Raw genomic sequence first — 25,765 nt, 5'->3', positions numbered from 1 at the left:
AATATTTAACAAAGACATTCTGTGAAGTTTGAGGGAAATCTTCGTCAACAGAAAATTACGTTGTAAGAACTGATATGCCATTGTTAATGATGAAAACGTCCGAGTAGCATGAATAATAAACTAAATAAAAACATATCTAAAAACATACATTTCCTTTTTATTCAAAGCAAAACGAAATACTCCTAATATAAATATTCTCCAACATCTTATACACCTTAAATATTATCCTAACAGTCAACTTTTCACTCATCCTAAGAGCATCTACGGAACTGTAGCATCTTCTGGGGACACCCAATCGAAGAGAAAAGTGAGTGTGTGTGTAAATATATATATATATATCATATATCATATATATATATATATATATATATATATATATATAATATATATATATAGATCAAAAAGCGGTGGCCACAGATGTATACACATCTTTTGAAGAGGACACAAAGACTTAGCTAAAAACAGTAATTTATTCCCGATATTTCGTAATATCTTGATTACATTTTTCTAGACCTGCAAAAAGCAAAATCATATAAATTCTACATAAATATAAATCAAAAAAATAAGAACCATCACTACAATTTTAAATCATTAAAAAAGACAATTTATCTAACAGCATGTAAAGCATTATAAGAACCAGTTCAGAAGGGAAGCAGTTAACCTTTAAAGTACGTGAAGTATTGGAAATACTTCCCATGCTTTTAGATAAATATTTTTTCTAGTAAACCAACATTCTATAAAGTTCCTAAATTAGATTTTTATGTTACATTTCGGTACTCACTGATGCTGCATTTAGAAATAACTTTTCTCGATATATACAAGATAAATTTGGAGCCATTAAGGTCTATCTCATTCTTATCAATCCATTTACCATAGGGTCATTATATCATTACGACCGCCTACGCCCTCATATGTCCTCTGGGTGTGATTACCAGTGTACGTGCCCTAAATGTAATTTAGGAACCTATATTGGATCCACCAAGAGGCTTTTGAAGGTACGCAGAGATTCTCATCGTGGAGTTAGGTAACAACAGGCAGAAAATCTCAAACGCAGATTTTTAAATATAGCAAATCACTCAATAATCTGTAAGACCGCTATTAAAAATGAAGATTTTTTTTTCAGTTTTAGGGCAAACCTCCGACAACCATGAACTGGCAATTTTGGAATCAATGATGATTAAATGACTCGTCCCCTCGTTAACTAATCAAAGCTCTGCTGGCCAACTGTACCTTTCCTAGCCTTCAATTGTATTGTTTTCAGTCAGTCCATACTTTTTACGTAAAACTGTTTTTTAATGGTTTCAATTTGCGTTCATAATTCATAGGTATAATTTATATTATTCTATTTTGTGCAACTCTTGAACATATAGAGAATATATTACAAAGCGTTTGGAATAAATTACTTGTTTCAGCAAAGACTTTGTGTCATCCTCCTTACTGATATATATCAGTATATATATATATATATATATATATATATATATATATATATATATATATATATATATATATATATATATATATATATATATATATATATATATATATATATATATATATATACATACATATAGTATATCTCACACTCAAGTATTTTTTCACACCCCAAATTCAATTTCATTCACACTATAGAGAAATTTCTCCCTAAATGAGCGCTTACATTTGCCTTATATAGAATATGTAAATCAAGTTTTCTACGTAAATATATGCTAAAAATATGGAGGGCCACATACTTAACAAACCTTGTCAAAGGTATTCATGTTGAAAGACGACACACAACATCAAATAAAAACGTTATTCAGTATTCAGTAGGTTGCACAACCCAAGGGGCGTATCCAATGAAATGTTATCACCAACTGTTACCCGCTACAAGCACAATGGTCTTCTTCATAAAATGGAACTTTTTAGAAAATTGGTTGTTGCTCGCACGCGAGCAGGCTAAGGAAGCCTATTCTTACAACAGCCAATTCACTGGTCAAGTTTGATAACTGTCACATGATAATGGGGCTGTATGAAAGAATGGAGGAACGTGATGGGAGCAATAATCACGCATCCATACTAATCATTCTCTTTCGATAAAGATCTAAGAATGAGACCTGTTTTATTATATTTAATTTTTATATCTACCATGCTCCCTTCTTAATACTGGGCTTGTTCGAAGAATTAAATTAATGATGCGATAAAACAGAACGCGACGATGAGATCGAAAATGTGGACTCGACTACGAGTGTGAAAATCACGATCTTTTCATAACATTCACTTCCTGGATGTGGAATTGTCCACTTTCTGGACTTCCTGAGTCATGTGATCAACCTCTTTTCAGAAGACGGACTTGTATTCGCTTCAGAAGAAAGATCCCCATTAATACATTATCATCTTTGTTATCATTTGAAAAGCTGTCAAAGTAGAGGTGTCAAAATAACCAAAATGAGAAAAGATCTTGTTGCCAAAAAACTTCGCTAACATTCATAAAAACAAAATTTTTAAACATTCACAGAATTTGTGAGATACCGTGACAAGCTCAAAAGAAAAATAAACAGAACATTGTGAAATGGTTAATAATGGTATTAAAGAAAGTACAGAAGAATAAAAATGGACGATGCTTAACACACACAAAGAAGAATTTAAAGCAAACAAAAACAAGGAGATAAGAAAGGTCTACGATAAAAGCTAAAAACCTACGACCGGTAAATTATACACACGCGGACAAGATATTTTTTATATACCTTGGCACCATAAAATGTACCAAAGTATAAAAATACATGGAAATGAGGAAGACGAAAAGTTTTTTTTTAAACAGTTATAACTTATTATTATCATTCATTTGCAGATTTCTAATTCGAAGTAATACCGACATCCAAAACCGCAGCTTTCAAGAAGAAAATGACAAAGCACACATTTATCCCTCCCCATCCGTCCCCGAAAAATATGAAAAAAGAAATCACGATAAGTAGGACCCATCGAGGGAGTGGAGTTAGAAACGGGCGGACAAAGAGACAGAGAGCGGAAGTCGTACACAGTTAAATGGTGAGTAAAAGATTAAGTGCTCAGCGAAGGAAAGAGTCACTCGAGTGAGTGACACGCCTCCGTGAAATATATGGTCGTGAATTACACTCGCTGGCAACCTACTTCAGAACTCAAGGATCGTAACTAAAGTGTTATAACGCTCAAGATACGGAGGTCTCTCTCTCTCTCTCTCTCTCTCTCTCTCTCTCTCTCTCTCTCTCTCTCTCAGAGTTTTTCTCTACACCACGAATCATCACGATTTTCAATGCGGAGAAAGCTAAAAAAAAATAAATGCCTAATAATGTAATACATTAAAATTGAATTTAAATACACAATAATTCACCCAATGTCTCTAAATTAACCACTAAAATTACATGAATATTTGTGCATTTACGCTGTAATCAACATGCTTGGTATGCCTGTATGGAAGTATTCAAGCTATAGATCATGATAAAGCAAAGACAGAGCCTAGAAATAAGCCCCTTCTCTCTCTCTCTCTCTCTCTCTCTCTCTCTCTCTCTCTCTCTCTCTCTCTCTCTCTCTCTCTCTTCACTCAGAGTTTTTCTCTACACCACGAATCGTTACGATTTTCAATGAGGAGAAAACTAAAAAAAATAAATGCCTAGTAATGCAATACATTAAAACTGAATTTAAAAACACAATAATTCACCCAATCTCTCTAAATTAACCACTAAAATTACATGAATATTTGTGCATTTACGCTGTAATTAACATGCTTGGTATGCCTGTATGGAAGTATTCAAGCTATAGATCATGATAAAGCAAAGACAGAGCCGAGAAATAAGCCCCTTCTCTCTCTCTCTCTCTCTCTCTCTCTCTCTCTCTCTCTCTTCTCTCTCTCTCAAAAGCATGAATACCTCTTTCCCAACGTCACAAATGCATCAGCTTGGGAAAAAAATTTCAACAACGAGTTCTTACAATTCCATACTACATTTTTGAGCAAACCGTTAAATATGCCACATGGCTGAGCGTTAGGTTTTAAGTGCTCTAATAACTTAAGCTCCCGCAAATTGTGAAATTAAACCGCCACTACCTTACGCTATTTTTCTTGTAAGCTGATTTACTTTCCTCTTAATGAGTTGCTTAAGCTGCTACTGTATTCATGGCAAAATATCAAGATCATTTACTTCTAAAATCTAAGAAATTGGGCTGTTTATAAAACTGAACCTTCATTTCTATAATGATTTTCTTGTTGATAATCTTTATTGCAACTAAATGATTTGTTTGTATGTTGGTTTTACGTTGCATGGAACCAGTGGTTATTCAGCAACGGGACCTACGGCTTTACGTGACTTCCGAACCACGTCGAGAGTGAACTTCTATCACCAGAAATACACGTCTCTCACCCCTCAATGAAATGCCCGAGAATCGAACTCGCGGCTACCTAGGTGGCAGACCAAGACCATTAGAACCCACCTCCCACGCCACTGAGGCGCTGCAACTAAATGACTTCACAAACATGTATTCAATTTCCTTTGAATAATAAATCAATATGAACACAGACACATACGACAAATTTTCATTTGCAGTTTTCAGTGATATACCAAAAACGAAGGACCCGTGACAGTTATTGCGATGCTGTGACCACAGCGAAATTCTTTCCCGACTGAAACCCTTAGCGATCGAAACAGGTATCGAGACCATAAGGTAAACATGAACTGACGGATCTCTAAATGGGAGTGCTGTTTAATGGAACAGTCTGGTTTAGGCTCGACTGTGACCAGGCACCGGCTCTCGAACGGGATTTGTTTTGGGGGGAATAAGGGAAATTGTGTGGTCTTAGAGTAACGATGTTTGAAAGCTATCATGGAAGAGAACGCATTATCACTAACAATGTATATATATAATATATATTATTTTTTTTTTGGGGGAGGCACTCTATCGCGAGAGTATATATAATGTTCTATGAGGTGCACAATAATAAAAAAAACGTTGCGAGTTCGTATAATATTTAAAACCCCTTTACAAAGCTTTCGAACCCTTCCCTGGGTTCATCTTCAGTCCTGAATCATACGATTTCATTATCACCAATGTTATTAATAGTGGTATTCAAATAATACATGTAGACCTAAACAGAGTATTATAATAGTAATAAACTAAACTGTTGTACACTATCCCTATATTTCTCATTACCAACCCAATCACATCTCCCCATTTCGATAAAAAGAAAACCGTCACATAACACATGCACGTACTAAAACGTTTCAACAGAGTGAAATCTCCTCCCATTTCGTTTAACAGCAGTAGGTAATTCTGAAAACAGGCATTGCTTGAATAATTCAAAAAAAAAAAAAAAAACATCGTATCTGTCTGTTCATTAAATTTCCGCTCAAACTGAAGATAACGGTTCGGTGAGCGGAAGCCCTTGCTCAGTGAAACGACCGAAAATAAATTTCTCATTGACACTGCGCCCTGCTCTTAATAGGGTTTCAAAACAGACACTCTGGTTTTCACAAATGAATGAAGTATTGAGAATAATGATACCGTCCGTGCCGAGCGATCCTGATTAAAATGGCTTATTACATTAAATGTGGACATAAGATAAACAGACGCTTATGAGAAAAATAAAACAAAATGTGATCGCCCTTTCCCGTTGTCTCCCTCTCTCTTATTGGACAACAAAACACCAAGACAGAACCCGTCTTTCCTAGTTGTCAATGTCACAAATTTCAAAATGGATATGAAGTTAATTTGCTGTTTACTTAAACCCCTTTTTTTCTTTAAAAATGACATTAGAATCATATGCGTGCAATAATCCGCCAACTGAAACGTAAACTGGACCATTACTTTTACAAAAATGTTACATTGTACGTATTTGCACTACTCATAAGAACAACTTTTACGTGCTCACTTAACTGACTAAAGCTCACCTTGATATTCAACGGACTTGACAAGACGAAAGACGTCAAGACACCTAACTTCCAGATAAAGAAATGTGCTTATTTCGGTCATGTAAAATCCAACTTTTGCTTCTGTTAAGTACCGTATAGTGACCCTAATTTCTGTCTAGTCTTCTTACAATCTCCATGAGAGATGCTCCGTCACGAACTAAAAGTCTTCGTGGGATGCGAGCTGCTAAAAAACCAAGATCGTTGAGTTGAATTGAGTTAAATATAAAATTTAGGACAAAGGCCAATTACTGGGACCTATGAGGTCATTCAGCGCTGAAATGGAAATTGGCAGTAAAAGGTTTGAAAGAGGGTGGAAGATAAGATGAAGAAAGAGAATATGAAAGGACGTACAGTGAAATGAACGAAAGTGGTTGTAGCTAGGGGCCGAAGGCAAGCTGCAAAGAACTTGATGTAATGCCTGCACTGATGGCACTAACCCCCTGAGGGGAAAACCAAGAGCTTGCATTGGCACGAAGACAACATAACCAAACACTAACAATGTTAATGACAACAAAATTGCACCCTAGGTTTTTCCTTCCAGCTAAAAATAGCCTGTTCCATTCTCTCTTCAGTCAGTGAATGATGTTTGACTGAACTCTCACTCGCAGTTACTCACCCTTCCTGTGAGGCTAACTCCTTCCCCTCTTTGCTTAGTCGCCTTCCAAAGTTCCTAGGTCTTAATGCCCGTTTCAAACATCCCTGACTGCTGTAGCCAAACATCGTTTCCAGGATACATTTCCCTCCTTTGTCGTATGTCATTCCAAACTTTTTACTGTGAACTTCAAAGTCGCCTAATCGTTCCGATTTTCATTATGATTATTATGTACAAACAACACGTAGCATAAGCCAGACTCGCTACTCTCAATTTTTTTAAGACAGTTTTTTATTTTGATACTAAAGACAGCGAATAAAGAAAGATACAGCGGTTAAATTATGGTAGAGTGTAAATGGTATGAATACAAAACATTAGGTGGCTGTTGTAGTTCAGTGTGCCATTTCTCTTTCAGGTATTTTTTTTTCTCTCTCTCTAGCTTCATGTGATACCATTCCAGCCTTGTTTGGGATGAATAACTGGTAAATGAGGATGGCATTAACGCTGGCGACACGAATACTATAAGTCTAATGAGTACCTGCTTTTGTGCCCAGTCTAGAGACACGGCCAATCCAACAGAATGCTACCTCGGCCACCAGCTCTCTCTCTCTCTCTCTCTCTCTCTCTCTCTCTCTCTCTCTCTCTCTAAATTGTACCCTTAACATTAAAACATTTAATGATCATAAACAGCGGGAATAGGAGAGTCAATGGCATTCACATCATAACGGGAAATAGCAATACACATCAAAGTCAACGCATCAGATACGCATCTTCCCATTACATTTGCGTCAAAATTAAAGGCAACGGTTCGGCGAGCAAAAGCATTTGCTCCCCGAAACGATCACAAAGACATTTCTCCTTTGCAGTTCGCGCATATACACACCTTAATGGTTTTGAAATAAATAACGCGGTTTCCAGGACATTTGGGATGCATTAACACTGATCGATTACCCCCGAAACCCAAGCAGCCAACTTCCATGGTTGACTAAACGTGGCTTTTACATTAACTGGCAACAGGAAGATAACTCAAAGTCATTTACAAGTCACCCTCCCCACCCCCTCAACGCCCCCTTCCGTGCCCCCCCCTCTCTCTGCCCCCCCACCCCCAACTCCTCCGCCTCCCTCTCTGCCCTGTCGTTTTCGCAATATTCAGTCGGTCAGGAAGAAAATTTACCGCTAGGTACAGCAAATATTTAAATATCTCAATTCCTAATCAGTCAGGCAAACATTCTGCTCCAAATATAGGAAATTAATTACTAGTTGGCTGCTTTCATCACTTTTTACTATTAAATTGGACTTTTTTTTATTTAGGACGAAGAGAAATCACTAGCAACTATCACACTTTACGCAAGGATATGCGATTTTCTGATATTCCCGAATACCTGTTAATTCTTGCATAATATATTATTCGTTAAATTTTATGATTAACGGTCTATGCACTCTTGCAGTCTGCAAATCGGTTTTTGTTCTACATATTTTGCTCTTCTTTGATGCAAAGGGCAGCAATTTTTTTCAACTTTTGGAAACTGGATCGACTACCTCATGTATGTTTTATAAATAAATAAATAAATATTTCATATTAGTATACTGTCCAAAGGCTGTTTCTCTCTCTCTCTCTCTCTCTCTCTCTCTCTCTCTCTCTCTCTCTCTCTCTCACCAACCGTGTATCATCTATCTCCAGTTTCATCAGCGCCCATCTGAACCTTGTTCATTCTCTCCACTCAGATAGTGATGATTTCCTCCTCGAGGTCTCTCTCTCTCTCTCTCTCTCTCTCTCTCTCTCTCTCTCTCTCTCTCTGAGGCTTAGCCCCGTCTGGCCTAATCTCGTCCCAAGCTCTTAATGCCTGTCTCGGCAATATCTCTGACTGAAGCTGATAAACTTTGCTTCCGTGATGAATTTCCTTCCGCTGTCTTATTCTCAACTCAATTCGTTGTTGTCTTTGTATTTCTTCTTTTTTTTTTCTAAACATATCTTGGGTGTATTAATAGCAGGTTGTCTTCTGTGTCAAAAACAACGCAGCTGTTACAGTGCAGGAAAGTAATCTTTCTGAGTTTTAAAACTTTTGGTGCTAAACCTACAATATTAACGGCATACTCCTCTAATCTATGACCATGACATAATTAAGTATAGATGACTTATCAATAACTACTTGTTCTCAAGGTCTGCAGCTGTGCGTAACCAAATTTGTATGTTAGGTATATCAATAACCGACTACTCTATACATACATTATGTCAAGCTCTAGGCCTTGGTTCTAAAAAACCATTGCACGTAACATTTTCTTGGTAAATTTTACCAAGTAGCTGCATAACTAAATATTACCATCACAAGGACTACAAAGTGATACAATTTCGCTCTGAACGTCTTGTCTCAACTTTTACTGGACCAACTGCATTTTCTACAGCCAGATGAATTTTTCAATTATACTCTTTCAGTTAAATATGTTCATGGTCAAATACATATGCAAAATAACGTTTGTCATGTTATATACATCGCTCATTTGCTGAATTAAAGCTGTTTTCCCCTAGGAAGAAAAAGGAGGGGGTAAGAGCACACTGCTTAAAGTATACCTCGGGTACAGCAATTTAAACAGTATTGCCATCTTATATATCACATACTTCTCCCATGTTCTTGCTTTTCTCAACCATCCAAGAACTGTATCGATAACTTCTTCACATCGGGTTGTGACTTATACTTTTCACTGATTAAATTTTATAAATTTTTCATTCGTTACTATCAAGCCTCTTTCACTTTCCCATTTCAAATAGTGATGATCACCTCAAAGTGTTTCTTGCTCTCTGGCCTTCCTCTCTCTGAGCCTTACTCACTCTGTTGCTTAATCTTGCTCAAATCCATTTCTGTCGGTCTCGGCAACATATCTGACGTGTTGGTAAATTTAGCCTCGATGAGGAATTTCCTTTCGCAGTTATATATATATATATATATATATATATATATATATATATATATATATTATATATTATTATACTTAGGCCCTCTCTTTCGTGAATCTTTATTCTCCTATTGTATTCACAAGGCAATGGGCATTTAAAAATCATAATGCAGCAGCATGACTTGGGATTCAAAATTTCGCTACATACCTCTCAAGAAGATTTTCCAGCGTTATAAGGTCCCTACCTCACCTTGTCAGAGAGAGAGAGAGAGAGAGAGAGAGAGAGAGAGAGAGAGAGAGAGAGTAGAAGAAGAGGGAGGAGGAAAAAGGCATTTAATATCATCAAGAATCTAGCCCTTTACCGAGTCGCTTATCCTATATAGGCCTAAATAACAGACATGACAAAAGATGGATATTGTCAGACAAAAGATGGATATTGTCATCATAGATTTTCCTATAACATAACACTTATAACATCGTTTTCTTTATGTATTCCTTTGTAACACTCGAGTTCTTTGCTTTCACCAGATGCTACACTCAAGAGCTATAATGATGAGAAACCTCTCACCTCCAATGCAAAGTATCCCTCCTCAACTCATCTCGCAAACTGGACCAGTGATCAAAATGCCAAATAGGAATTACCACTCCCAACAACAACAACGAAAAATTTTTGTAAGGCTTACTCTCCGAGTAAGCTAAAACCACTCTGAAGGGGTTGTAAAGACAATTGTTATACCACCAGTCAGTGATGTAAAGAGATTCTTAAAATCTTTTCATTACAGAAATGGATACTCCCTTCATTTGCACGGGTATTAATTAGTTACTGTTGCCGCGCGATGACAGACATTGAGCTTATCCTCAAAACTCGCGTACCTAACGTACCCAAGGACTCACCTTTCCTTCCGCTACGTTGAAATCCATTATCTTGCCAGTCAATACAGAGGCTATTTTCACCACAGTACTATCAAATGCTCTACCCGTTTCCACGAGACAGTCAACGCTTCCCAAGACTTCAACTACACATTCTTTTTCCATCGCGTTCTTTACCCTTCTTCACTATTTTCTTTTTTTCAATCCTAGGTTCGGAAAATATTAATCCAAGTGTGTCCTTCACACATACAGAAGAAGATAAAAAAAAAACAGATGCAGTTCGGAGGGTAAACACTGAGAGTGCATTGCAATTACAAAAGTTTCCTGTAGAGAGCATGAACATCTGCAAATAATAATTTCAACGAACCCTTAGCTAAAGTGCTGCGAAGAAGAAGAAGAAGAAGAAGAAGAAGAAGAAGAAGAAAACTTTCATATGAATCGCGTGTTCTCTCACTGACCCTCTGCGAGCGGGAATGTGTTTATGAAGGAAAAGACCCTGACCTATTAAAGACATAAATCACTTAAACACATGCACGGAACTCGGGTGACTATGAATAATAGAGAGTGCAGTAACTCATGGAACTTCCGGATGAGTTCCTTTCGTCGGGATATGTTATGACCGAGCTTCGTAGGTTCGTGAACTTCTTTTATCTCTATGTGAATATAATAGTAAAGAAAAACTGTGTTATTAATGTGTTAGCTATTAATAACACGGAAGAGCAACTGGTTAATATGACATCGACGGCAGTGGAGTGTTCACGTAGATTTTATGAGTCCACTTAGGAGCATACATAAATATGATATGGATAAGATCGATTTATTTTCTAATGGTCCTTGAAATTACTTCGTTCCTAATTTAACTGAGCTGACAGGATTGAAATATATTTCTGTTTTCAAGAGAAATAGTCAATCTCAACTAAAGATAAATAGGTCATTTCAGTTAAAGTAATAGACATATCAAATTCGTACTGGTGCAATATCTTAATTCTCAGGGGGAAAATGAAATTCGTCTACAAATGACTTTTGAAACGTTTGTAAATTCACGCTATGAAAATAATATTCACAGTAAGTTAATATTATTTTCAATAATATTCTTATATTATAAATCGAGATTCTTATCAGTACAAAAGAGAAATACAAACAAACCAATGTTTAAGAGGGTAAACTTATGCAGTAAACGATAAGAGCACCCTTTGAAAAGAAAGTGACTTTTCAAGAGGAAAGAGACGTAGAATAAAAGATCAATGCATTAAAGAGAGTCACTTTTCTCATTCCTATTGACTCCCCTGCTGAGCCTTGACAGCATAATGTTGGCGGGATATACCAAGCATACCGTGTTGCTGTCACGATAAACAAAGGCCCAAAGGAATTTTGAGTTGCCGAAGGTTTTTCCTTCCCTGGGGGAGTGACGGCCGATCCAACAACAGAATAAGTTTCTAGCCCCAGGATTTTCGTGGCATTTCGCCTCCTGTTGTACCGTATTGTAAAGTCATCCGAGTAGATGCTCGATGGTGGAAATCTGGGGAAACGTTCGCTGGTAAGGAATTCAGGAAACGTTCGTTAGAAAGTGGATGGAGAAACGTTCGTTGTAAAGTGGATGGAGAAACGTTCGTTAGAAACTGGATGGAGAAACATTCGTTGGTAAGGTATTCAGGAACTTTCGTCTTTACGAAAATTAGGAAACGTTCGTTGGAAAGTGGATGGAGAAACGTTCGTTGGAAAGGGGATGTAGAAACGTTCGTTGGAAAGTTGATGGGGAAACGTTCGTTGATAGATTGATAGGGTACTCAGGAACTTTCGTCCTTCGTTGAAACGTTCGTTAGGAACTTTCGTCTTTACGAAATTAGGAAACGTTCGGTGGTAAGGTAAAGAAAAAAATGTTCGCTGATAAGACAACGAAGATATGTTCGTTGGCAAGACGACAATGCAACGTTTGTTGGTGCGATGTTCGAGAAACGTTTAGTAGTAAATCCAGTGAAACTTTGGGTGGTGAGCATGTAAGGAAATACATGTTGTTAAGACATTCAACAAATTTTTGCCTGGGAGAGTTCTATATTATAATGATTTTCTAAGATACAAACTGAATATACTCACACGTAAAATAAGTTTTAAATGAGTTGTTAAAACAACGGATGCTGCTCCACATACGTCTCTTTAACAGTAGCATTTTTAGAACCCTAATCCACTGCATCGATTCCAGAAATCGGGAATATCTGTGAATAATATGATATTGTTAAACGAGCTTTTGTAGCACTAATTCCCATACGATAAGGAGACCGACCACATGAAAAACAATGAAACACTTCTGTAGAAGACATATTCACTGTTTATGTAAATAAAAGAAGACACCTAAAGAGACCTTTTTTTATATAGAGCATATATTAAGATGAATGGGAAATAGGGGAAATTACACTCGCAAATCCTTCCTTCTCTCGCAAAGGAATTTGAATTTCTCTCTTCTTCTATAAGATCTGAGTATGGGTTTGCGCGCGCTGGCTCTGTTTCCGTGTGTGTGTGTGTGTGTGTGTGTGTGTGTGTTTGTACAGGATATAAATAGCGAATCTTGCGGCTACCTACACGATAAATGGTTTCCCCAGACGTGACCTGGGACTTAACGGGCCATGTCCTACACAAAAGCCGCCAAAGCAGAACATTTTTCCAGAAAGTGTAGCGCAGTCATGTCACTTTTTCATGAATAAAGTGTCACTAAAGGGTCATACTTACCTTATCGAATGCAAATGTCCTTCGTCATTCCTAATGGAAAGCCAATAAACTCCTCAGTGGACACTATTTTTACTGGTAATGCAGATAAATTAGATAAACAATTATTACCCTAAAAATATGGCAAAATGTTCGTGCAAAGAATGCATGTTGTCATATAATGTCTGTGATACATATTATGTATGTACACACACACACCACACACACACGCACACACACCACACACACACACACACACACACACACACACACACATATATTATATATATATATTATATATATATATATATATAATATATATATATTATATAGCTGCTCGTTAGACGATGGGAGTTAGCTATATATATATATATATATATATATATATATATATATATATATATATATATATATATATATATATATATATATTTATATGTGTGTATGTTTGTATATCATTTTTATACCGTAACCTTAGTTCTTACAGCAAATTTTCTAAGGTGCCTAAAAGATCTGAAAGCCTACAGAAAAGACGGACATGCAGCTCACTTGCTCTAAACATGTCCCATCTATTACACAATATGTCTTGTGTTAGGATTTCGTTCGTAAAAGTTGCAGAAGTGAATCAGGATACTAATTCGCCTCTTGCCAGCTCACGACGACTACCGAACATCATAATCAGTTGACACGTGAACGTATTAGGAAAAACTGTCCAAAAGACTCAGAACATAAAAGAGGCTTAATATGATGGAATGCACAAAAACCCTGAGAGATTAATAGAAAGTTGGGTGATTCTGAGTCAACACAAGCAGTAATAACCAGTCTAACTGAATTCTTGGGGATTTCGTGTAAACGGAATTCCACGGGTATTCATTATGTGAAATACGTCACACAGCTGAAGATATAAACCTATCAGTCACTACTAGCTTCATCAATAAATTTCATTTACGTCTCTCTGAAATCCTGCCTGATTGCTCCTGTGCTTCCTAACGCTTGTATAATGAAACACAGGCCTCATCAAACCTTGCCTAATTATCAGTCCTTGCTTAATCATCATACCTTGCATAATTATATTTGAGAAATTTCATTTTGAGATATGTCAAAGCCAAAGAAACTTGTCATTTTGTAAGAAATTCACGATTGTTTATGAAACCTTGGGTCTAGAGTATTATCCAACATATGCCTGGAAAGGCATGAATGATTTAAAATGGGTTTAATCCTGTATTTAATCGCTTCTTTTAGGAACATCAATTCATAAGCATAATGAATGAATTAGAATCTTCCCTTAGCGGTCACACGAGTGAAATTGCTAATGACTGAACAAGCAAGAAAAAAATAAGTCAACATAAAACATAGTGCAAAAAAAAAAAAAAACATAACACCACCAAGACGACATCTAAAAAAAAATAAATGTCAACTGAGCTCGTGCTTGCTTTTCCGTTACTGTAAAAACAGGACCTGCATTAAAGGGCTTTATTTCAGCGCGCAATTTCCAAAGAAACGTTTCAAGCTCGCGAGAAAATTTCAGAGGGAAGAAAGAACAGTGAATAATGTGATGTAGCGCTTAATCAAACAAACCAGCCTAAATAAAATAAGACCAAGGCGAAGTTGCCAAGTGTAGGAGCATTTTCTGTTCAGGGACCAACACCTCTGGCAACAAAGAACTGTTGACAGAGAAAACATTTCGTGCCATTCTCTGACTTGAATATAATGGATGCGAAGTAACTAGATTTGTAAAGAGTAACGCCAGTGTAAATAATTGACCTAAAGCAGCCGGAGCGAAGTGGCGTAGCATCTGCTTTTATTGCTCTCGTATAATATAAATAAAAAAAAATTATGTAGTCGGTTAATGCTGTTTAATACCTTTAACGGAAAATTGGTTTATCATAACAGAATGATTAAAGTTGACCTCTTCAAATTATTTGACCGATTCGCGTTTGAAGGGAACATCTTTATTCAATGAAAACGAACGAAATGATAAGGGATTATGGATCCATACATCATAGATATTATCTATTAATCTGACATAAATTAGGCCGTTGAAGCACAATAATAGCTTTTAACAATAAACTGCAAAGTAATATTATTATTATTATTATTATTATTATTATTATTATTATTATTATTATTTTATTATTATTCAAAAGATTACCCTTTTGAAATCGACTAAAATCATTAAAAAAAAGACTATTCGTTAATTCACCTTAGTATGTAAGTTATTCATTGGCAAACATTGTAACGTATTTAATCGAAAAGTGAATAAGTTTCCTTTAGAGAATTATTATATTATAATTTTAAATAATATCGGTTATGAAATCGTTGCGTTAATGTATTTTGAAATAAAAACATTCAAGAAAAAAATATTACAACAGTAATATCAATTATACAGCACACACACACACACACACACACAGTAAGAGAGAGAGGGAGATGGGGGTTTTATTTCACATAAGGTTATCTTAGCAGAAAAAACAACAGCAATGTCGCGTCTTCACGGGTGCATTTAAAATCTATAACATTCTTTCTAAAAAGGAAAAAAAAATATCTCTTTTGAGTTAGACACAGAAGGTTTCTGCAGCCAAAATAACACCTATGAGCAGTTATTAGTACCTACAACCTTATGGGAATTCTGTTATCATGTAGACTATGTGGAAGGGAATTTTACCAATAGATTGGAATCATACCACTCATCTCATATAATTTAAGTTTGTTTGTTTGCATGGTGTTTTTGCGTTGCTTGGAACCAGTGGTTATTCAGCAACGGAACCAACGGCTTTACGTGACTTCCGAACCACATCGAGAGTGAATTCTATCGCCAGAAATACACATCTCTCACATATCAATGGAATGCCCGAGAATCGAACTCGCGACCACCGAGGTTGTACGCTAACACCATACCAACCACGCCACTGAGGCGCTATATATAATTTAAGTGAAAACTTTCAGGATGTATAACGAATAGTTTCATAGATAAAAGTTTTAAAATAAAATATGTATAAAAATCTATAGAAATTAAGCTAATTAAGTACTCAACACATAAATTACAAATAACCTAACGAACATATAGACACCAAAAACATCCAGGTAGATCCTAATTGTCAACTAGAGCAGGTAAAGAATGTAACAAATATCTTCAGCAACTTGACTCGTGAAACAAGACAGCACTACGGATATACCCGGGTCTATGAAGTTGTACTTATCTAATGAAATGACAATTCGGAATACGTGATTTAGACACAGAGATATACACACTCGCACACACAAGCATGTATAAATATTATATATATATATATATATATATATATATATATATATATATATATATATATATATATATATATATATATATATTACAGGTCAATCTTACCAAAAATTTGTAATAGCTACAAAGACGTTGTAAGTACTCGACTTCCTCACACACACACACTTACAGGCATATCACTACAAGCCTTCATCCAAGTCGGAAACGAATGCTGAAACAGTCACTTTCTATGGGACCTCATCTCGTGCTTGGGGAGTTAGTTAGTGTCACGGAAAATGAAAGTGTTATTTATTCCAGGCCTGGATAAAGACTAGTGGTATTGAGCGTATCTTAATGAAGAGTGAGTAAGTCGCGAGGTTATGACATCATTGGTGCTAATGAATAAGTAAGCACATACTACACATACTACTGGACATACAGGACATACAAATATATAGACATACATATATAATATATATACACACACATATATACATATATATATATATATATTATATATATATATATATATATATATATATATCCCAATCTATATTATATATATATGTGTATATCTATCTATATCTATATATATATATATATATATATATATATATATATATATATATATATCCTATATATATATATATATATATATATATATAGATATAGATAAATATATACTATATATATATATATATATATGGATGGATATATATATATATATATATATATATATATATATATACATATATATATATATATATATTATATATATATATATATATATATATCTACACCGCAATATTCTTTATACCACAAACACAAGTTACGTCGTCTAATATCAGATTCTCTCAACTTCGAAATAGACACCTAACGGGAATTTATAAATGATAAGCGATCCGTCACCAGGTGGACTCGAACGACCGAATGGTTGGGGAGCGAAAACTTTCCAATTACGCTACCATTCTGCTACTTATAATGTATACATGTGTGTGTGTGTATATATATATATATATATATATATATATATATATATATATATATATAATATATATATATATATATATATATATATATATATATATATATATATATATATATATATATATATATATATATATATATATATATATATATGTATATATGAGAGAGAGAGAGAGAGAGAGAGAGAGAGAGATAGAGAGAGAAAATATATGCAGTCTGCATATATTTTCATATTTTGTGGAATCCTTCGAAAACTATAATACCGCTTCTGCGTTAAAGCATGTAGAATCACTCGAAGACAATACATATAATAGAAATAAAATAACTATTGGTAACTGTATCAATCTAGAGAAAAATCATAATTACTGTCCAGGACGAAGTTATCTATCCTTCTGATACGTGATCCATACTTTCACTCAAAAAAATTGAAGGCAGGCGACACTCCACGTCCTAAGAAAATCATTATGGCTGCCTCTCAAAGGCTATAAATTTCCTTCCGTAAGTATATAAATGGTTTTTCATATGAATAGATTACTTTTTATCACAGAACACCATTCTTCCCCCCCAACCCCCCACCCCGCCGCCACTGGCTTCCCCCATCACATGACCCCCGGTTCTTTTTTTCGTGTAGGTGGCAGCTAAATGGAAGAGGCCTTCGGTTCTTGGAAGGTTTAACAGAAGCGGTTTCCAGCTTCATACCTTTTCCTTGTCTCCCGGCTAACGCTGGTGCCCATTCACAGTTGACATCGAACCACTGACCTTAGGGCGGAGGAGACCCGGGCGCGGGGAGGGCTGAGGAAACCCAGGCGCGGGGAGGGGCCGTGGAAACCCAGGAACAGGGAGGGCCGTGGAGACCCAGGCGTGGGGAGGGCCGTGGAGACCCGGGCGTGGGGAGGGCCGTGGAGACCCAGGCGCGGGGTGGGAGGGCGTGGAGACCCGGGCGTGGGGAGGGCCGTGGAGACCCAGGCGGGCGGAGGACCGAGGAGACCTGGGCGCAGGGAGGGACCGTGGAGACCTGGGCACGGGGAGGGCCGAGGAGACCGGGCGCAGGGAGGGCCAAGGAGACCCAGGCGCGGGGAGGGCTGCGTAACCCCAGGTGCGGGGAGGGCCGTGTAACCCCAGGTGCGGGGGAGGGCCGTGTAACTCAGGTGCTGGGGATGGACGTGTAACCCCAGGTGCGGGGAGGGCCGTGGAGACCCAGGCGCGGGAGGGTTCCGCCGAGGGGACGGGCGCGGGAGGGCTGAGGAGACACATGCGGGGGGGAGGGCCGAGGAGACCCAGGCGCGGGAGGGCCGAGGAAACGGTGGAGGAGGCAGGCTGGGACAGGCAGAGGGACAGTGGAGGAGACGGGCTGTGACAGGCAGGGCACAAGGACACTGGGGAGGATGGCTGGGACAGCCGGGGATGAGGAGCGGTGCAGACGAAAGAGGCAGGCTGGGATAGCTGGGGACAGGGAGCGGGGCCGGTGGAGGAGGCGCCTGGGACAGCCAGGGGCGAGGAGCAGGGATGGCGGAGGGGGCGTGCTGGGACAGCCAAGGACGGGGAGTGGGGCCGGCGGAGGAGGCGGGCTGGGACAGCCGGGGACGAGCGGGGACGGTGCAAGAGGCAGGCTGGGACAGCCGGGGACGGGGAGCAAGGGGGCAGTGGGGCCGGGCTGGGACAGCCAGGACGAGGAGCTGGGATGGCGGAGGAGGCCAGTTGGGACAGCCGGGGACAGGGAAGTGAAGCCAGTGGAGGAGGCGGCTGGGACAGCGAGGGACAGGGAGCAGGGATGGTGGAGGGGGCGGGCCTGGACAGCCAGGGACAGGGAGCGGGGCCAGTGGAGGAGGCGGGCTGGGACAGCCGGGGATAGGGAGCCCGGACGGCAGAGGGGGCAGGCTGGGACAGCCGGGGATGGGGAGCGGGGACAGTGGAGGTGGCCTGTTGGGACAGCCGGGGACGGGGAGCGAGGCCGGTGGAGGAGGCGGGCTGGGACAGCCAGGGACAGGGAGCGGGGCCGGCGGTGGAGGCGGGCTGGGACAGCCGGGGACAGGGAGCAAGGAGGCGGAGGGGGCAGGCTGGGACAGCCGGGGACGGGGAGCAGGAATGGCGGAGGAGGCCTGTTGGGACCTTACCTTACCTTACAGACCTTACATCTTGTTCGGGTTGCCCCAGATCCCTCAGTATGAGGCACCTCTAATGTTTACCAGAGAGTTGCTAGTACATCTTCCGGTATATTTTGCATCTTCCAATCTTGGATGGTCTGGGATGCAGTTTAGATATTTGTCGAGCTTATTCTTAAACACATCTACGCTCACTCCTGTTATATTCCTCAGATGAGCTGGCAACACATTGAATAGATGCTGCATTATCGATGCTGGTGCGTAGTGGATTAATGTCCTGTGTGCTTTCCTTATTTTTCCTGGTATAGTTTTGGGCACTATTAATCTACCTCTGCTTGCTCTTTCTGATATTTTAAGCTCCATGATGTTTTCAGCTATTCCTTCTATCTGTTTCCATGCCTGAATTATCATGTAGCGTTCTCTTCTCCTTTCTAGACTATATAATTTTAAGGATTGTAGTCTTTCCCAGTAGTCAAGGTCCTTAACTTCTTCTATTCTAGCTGTAAAGGACCTTTGTACACTCTCTATTTGTGCAATATCCTTTTGATAGTGTGGGTACCATATCATATTGCAATATTCAAGTGGACTACGAACATATGTTTTATAAAGCATAATCATGTGTTCAGCTTTTCTTGTTTTGAAGTGCCGTAACAACATTCCCATTTTTGCTTTACATTTTGCCAATAGAATTGCTATTTGATCGTTGCATAACATGTTCCTATTCATCATCACACCAAGGTCTTTAACTGCTTCCTTATTTGTGATTGTCTCATTATTAGGTCCCCTATATGCATATAGCTTTCCTTCTCTGTCTCCCTAGTTTATTGATTCAAACTTATCAGAGTTAAATACCATCCTATTTACCTCTGCCCAATCATATACTTTGTTAAGGTCTCTTTGTAGCGCGTTCCTATCTTCATCACAAGTAATTTCTCTACTTATTCTTGTGTCGTCGGCGAAACTACTCACTACCGAGTCCTTAACATTACTGTCTATGTCTGCTATCATAATAACAAACAGTAATACAGCTAACACCGTACCTTGTGGCACACCTGAAATTACCTTAGCTTCATCCGATTTCTCATCGTTTGCAATAACTATCTGTTTTCTGTTGTGTAAAAATTCTTTTAACCATCTTCATACTTTATCCACTATATTATGTTTTCTAATTTTCTTCGCTAATATATTATGGTCTACCTTGTCAAAAGCTTTTGCAAAGTCTAGATAAACCACATCTGTTTCATTTCCGCTTTTCATATTTTTGTATATGTTTTCACGGTGGACTAACAGTTGGGTTTGTGTACTTTTTCCGGGTACAAAACCATGTTGTCCTATATTAAACAGATTATTTTTTATTAAATGTTTCATAATATTTTTCTTCATTACCCTTTCATACACTTTCATAATATGTGATGTTAGACTCACAGGCCTATAATTACTTGCCTCTAGTCTTGATCCACTTTTGAAAGTAGGGGTAATATATGCTAATTTGTGCTCATCATAAATCGTGCCTGTATCTACACTTTGTCTTAATAATATTGCAAGTGGCTTTGCGATAGAATGAACTACTTTCTTTAACAAAATAGCAGGAACTCCATCAGGCCCTGCTGCAGCTCCATTTTTAATTTCATTAATAGCCTGCACAATATCAGCTTCATTAATATCTATGTCAGCTAAATATTCACTATTTTCATCCCTTACTTCTATATCATTATCTTCATTATCTATTCTAGGATGAATTCTCTCTATATCGTTTTTCTGCCAATATGTTGCAAATTTCCTTTTTTTCATTCGTTAATTTCCCTTTAATTCTTAGACGGGCCTATTTCTATTCTTCTTTTATTCATCTTTTTTCGCGTACGAGTATAATAGTTTGGGGTTTTGCTTGATATTAATAGGGTTTTTTCTTCCAAGTCCCGTTTTTCATTTTCTTTTGATTGTATAATCTTTTGTTCTGTATTTTCTATCTTACGTTTTAGTTCTATCACTTTCCATGCATTTTTTTCTTTTGCAAGATCTTTTTTTCCACTTTCTGATTTTCTGGAACAAGATCCTTCTGTCTCTTGGTAGCATGACTGAGGTTTACTTTCTTCTTTGGTATATATTTATCCACTATTTTCTCTAATATTTTATATATTATCTCCGTATTTACCCTATGTCATCACTTACAAAAAAAATGTTTATTCCAATCGTTGTTTAATCTTCATTTTATTTCTGACCATTTTATATTTTTACCTGTAGAAGTTGTATTTTCCCTATCCTTCCCACTTTTTCATTTCTTGCTTATCTCTGTTTTCACTTGCTTTGGAATGGACTGTTAATTCTATGACATTATGGTCTGAAATACTCGCATTATAAACTATTATTTCTTTAACATAATTCATCTCGTTCACAAATACTAGGTCTAAAGTATTTTCCTTTCTTTTTGGCAGGTGATTTATTTGTTGAAGTTGTATTCTAGTAGCATATCCAATAGCTTTCGAATTGCCTCTTATCTTCTGCACTACTATTACTCTCTTTTTTATATGTATAAGTACAACCACAATCTCCTATTCGTTCTTTCCAGTCTACGAAAGGAAAGTTGAAGTCTCCAGATAGGAGAATAGTCCAGTCCTTGTGATTTCTACATATATCATCAATTTTTCTATTATTTAAGTCAAACTCTTTAGTATTAGGAGGTCTATATATTACTCTGTTCATTAATTTTTCAGATTCAAATTCTACCGCTATTAATTCACATTCTGAGTTACTATATTTCTCATATATTTTTCCTTGTTTTTTGTCTTTCCCATATATTGCGGTTCCCCCTTGATTCCCATTTTTTCTATCTGATCTATAAGTTTGGAACCCTTTTATTTGATCGTCATTCCCAGTCTCTTGGGAATACCAGGTTTCACTTATATCTTATATCTATTTTCTTTTCAATTTGGGTAGTTTTTCTAAGTACTCTATTTTTCTTTTTGAGTTACTCATAACTAAACCCTGCGCATTCATCACTATGATGGTTTGCGTGTTTTCTCCTTCATTTAATATGGGTAATAATAAGGATTTTCCCATGTCTCTTCCTGTTCTGGTATGTTGTTCTTTTTTTCTTTTCCAGAAATTCTGACATTAAAAAATCCAACTTTTCCATAATATTTGATCTTCCTTCATCATAATTATTCATTTTGTGTCTGAATCTGCAATTTTCTCCGGGGAGGGGGAGCAGGGATGGCGGAGGAGATAGGCTGAGACAGCCAGGGACAGGGAGCGGACAGGAGGAGGAAGTGGGCTGGGACAGCTGGGAATGGGGACCAGGACCGGCGGAGGAGGCGGGCTGGGGCTAGCCAGGGACGGGGACGGTGATGGCTGGGAGGCAGGCTGGGACAGGCGGGGCGTGGGGAGGCGGGCTGTGACAGGCAGGGACAGGAAGTGGGGCTGGCAGGGCGCGGGCTGGGACAGCAGGGGACGGGGAGCAGGGATGGCAGAGGGGGGCGGGCTGGGACAGCTGGGGACGGAGAGAGGGGAGAGCGGAGGAGGCGTGCTGTGGCAGCCCGTGTACGGGGAGCGGGGATGGCGGAGGAGGCGGGCTGGGACAGACGAGGATGGGGAGCTGGGATGGTGGAGGAGGCAGGCTGGGACAGCCGGGGACAGGGAGGGGGAACGATGGAGGAGGCAGGCTGGGACAGCCAGGGATGGGGGAGCGGGGACAGTGGAGGAGGCAAGCTAGGGCAGCCGGGGAAGGGGAGCGGGGACAGTGGAGGAGGTTGGCTGGGAGAACCGGGGATAGGGAGTGGGGACAGCCGGAGAGCTGGGACGGTGGAGGAGGTTGGCTGGGACTGCCAGGGAACGGGACAGTGATGGAGGGGAGGCGGGCTGGGACAGGCGGGGTGCGGTGAGGCAGGGTGGGACAGGTGGGGCACGGGGACAGAGGAGAGGCGGGCTGGAACTGCTGGGGTGCAGTGACGGCGGGAAAGTGGGTTGCGACTGCCAAGGTGCAGGGACAGCAAGAGGTGCATTGGGATCACCAGGGTGCATGGGATGGCAGGGAGACAGGCTGGGACCGCCGAGCCATGGGGATGATGGGCAGGCTTGTTGGGACAGGTGGGGTGCGGGGACGGCAGGGAGGAGGCTGGGATAGGCGGGGCATGGGGACGGCAGGGAGGCAGGCTGGGATAGGTGGGGCACGGGGACGGCAGGAGGGTGGGCTGGGAATGCTAGGGTGCGGGGATGGCGGGAGGGTGGGCTGGGACTGCTAGGGTGCGGAGATGGCGGGAGGCACATTGGGATCGCCAGGGTGCATGGGACAGTGGGGAGGCGGGCTGGGACCACCGGCACACGGGGACTGCAGGGAGGCGGGCTGGGACCACCGGCACACGGGGACGGCAGGGAGGCGGGCTGGGACCGCCGGGCTGCGGGGACGGCAAGAAGGTGGGCATTTGTAGGTTGTATCCTTTTGACTTCTGTCATATTGGTCTGCATTCATCATTCGTAACACTTATTCATTACTTAAATCTTTTATTTCACACAAATGTGAAGATATGACCAATTATTTAATTAGTATTTAAATTCCTAATGAAAGTGATTAAAAAAACAATAATTCATCATATGGATTGTAGCCAGTGTGTAGAATAATATTATCACTGCATATGTATACAGGAGTGGACGAAATATCATAATTATTGTATGTTAAACCAGGCTTCTCCTCCTCTCTTTACTCTACCCATTTCAACTGTGGAGAACGAAGAACGGCCACTCTAAGTTCACCCAGCTGGTGGTGAGACTAGCGCCATCTATGTACTGTTAAAATGATGACCAAAGAGTAGCGACGGATTTTTGGCCTTGACTGTACACGCCAGTATACAATATATATATATATTATATATATTATATATATATATATATATATATATATATATATATATATATATATTTTATAATGTAATATTATGATGAAAAGTATTACATTATAAAAATCTGTACAAGTGTAAAGGAAAAGACAAAAAACGAAAAATTACCATAAAAATCGTGACATAAAAAATTAGAATTATTAGTCAGATCTAAAACTGGAGAACAAATATTTCTATTTAAACTGGTTTTGAAAAAGAAATTAAATTAAGACCAAACCAATACAATTGAATGTGGGACCAGCAAAATTAAATAGACTAAAGTGCACAACGATAAATAGTACACACACAATATATAATATATGTGTGTGTTTGTGCGCCTGTGTGTGTTTTCAAGGTTACATAAACAATAGTACAATATGATGGGAAACGTCAAAGAAGAAAATTAATAAGATTTAAAAATCCTCCTAAACATTGTGACAAAGAAAATATTAACGTACTCCGCTCCCATGCTGTTTTAGACGCGTAGCACAACAATATGCCGAAGGTGGGAGGTATTCGCATCACAGTTGGTATTTACAAAAACCCTTTCATGACTGACGATATATTCAACCTGTACTCGCTTCATAAAATGGACTTCCAGGTTTTTAGGCAGACAATACTTTTACCTAAGTGAAAAGGTTTCAAATATTAACATTCTTAAATGCAATAACCTTGAAAATACAAGTGCTACATCTTTCTTTATAATTTGACAATCTCTCTCTCTCTCTCTCTCTCTCTCTCTCTCTCTCTCTCTCTCTCTCTCTCTCTCTCTCTCTCTCCACCATGACTTGTGAGGACTGTCCAAGCACATCCTTCATTTATGGAAGGTTTCAGGAGACATGAGCTATGAGCCAGATTTCTATACAAAGTTTGGTGAGCTATTTACTGCCACACTTGGGGGCCAACAACCAAACAGGATCATTCCAATATCCAGGAAGTCTTTGGTATCCATAACCACTTCTCGCCGTCGGCCGCTAACCTAATGATCTCTCTAATGTGACGCCAAATGATTAAAGGCGTACTGGCAGACGACAGTGTAAAGTTTACTTACTGGCTTTCATCAAGACGTAAAATTCTAAAAAAAAATTTAAAACTACTCTTTTTATTTTAAAATCTCCTTTGTAAAGTAAAATTTGGGATAATTATTGCGCTTGGACTATTTATTTTTTTTTTTTGTTTTTTTTATTAAGATAAGGAATTGTTCATTTGTTCTTATAACTTTCTTGCCTTCTCTTTTGATAAATTTTAGAATACTACCTTTTGGTATTTGTTTTTACGTTGCATGGAACCAGTGGTTATTCAGCAATGGAACCAACGACTTTACGTGACCTCCGAACCACGTCGAGAGTGAACTTCTATCACAAGAAATACACATCTCTAAGCCCTCAGTGGAATACCCGAGAATCGAACTCGCGGCCACCGAGGTGACAGGCAAAGACCATACCAAACACGCCACTGAGGCGTTACCTTTTGTATTACTTTACTTCCACCTCCAATCTCCTTCACTTGTTTATTTTTCACTGTTTCTTATTTTACATCTAACAGAGCTCCTAGATACCAAAACTAACATGCTGCCTCAACTACATAGTTGCATT

The 25,765-nt window shown here is 38.9% G+C and overlaps 1 protein-coding gene across 1 annotated transcript in view; it reads right to left on the bottom strand.

Moving 5' to 3' along the window:
• Positions 1–23,751, bottom strand: part of LOC135195289 (basic proline-rich protein-like) — a 123,543-nt gene extending 99,792 nt beyond the window's left edge. Inside the window, exons 1-3 of the mRNA XM_064221547.1 lie at positions 23,038–23,751; positions 22,537–23,007; positions 17,960–19,299 (exon numbers count right to left, since the gene is read on the bottom strand). Coding sequence (XP_064077617.1) covers positions 17,960–19,299; positions 22,537–23,007; positions 23,038–23,751 — 2,525 coding nt within the window. The remainder of the gene's footprint in view (positions 1–17,959; positions 19,300–22,536; positions 23,008–23,037) is intronic.
• Positions 23,752–25,765: the final 2,014 nt, after the last annotated feature.

This window comes from Macrobrachium nipponense, chromosome 16 (genome assembly GCF_015104395.2).
Source record: "Macrobrachium nipponense isolate FS-2020 chromosome 16, ASM1510439v2, whole genome shotgun sequence".
NCBI classification, from domain to species: domain Eukaryota; kingdom Metazoa; phylum Arthropoda; class Malacostraca; order Decapoda; family Palaemonidae; genus Macrobrachium; species Macrobrachium nipponense.
Note: the sequence above shows the minus strand (reverse complement) of the source record. Positions and strands in the feature narration are given on the sequence as shown.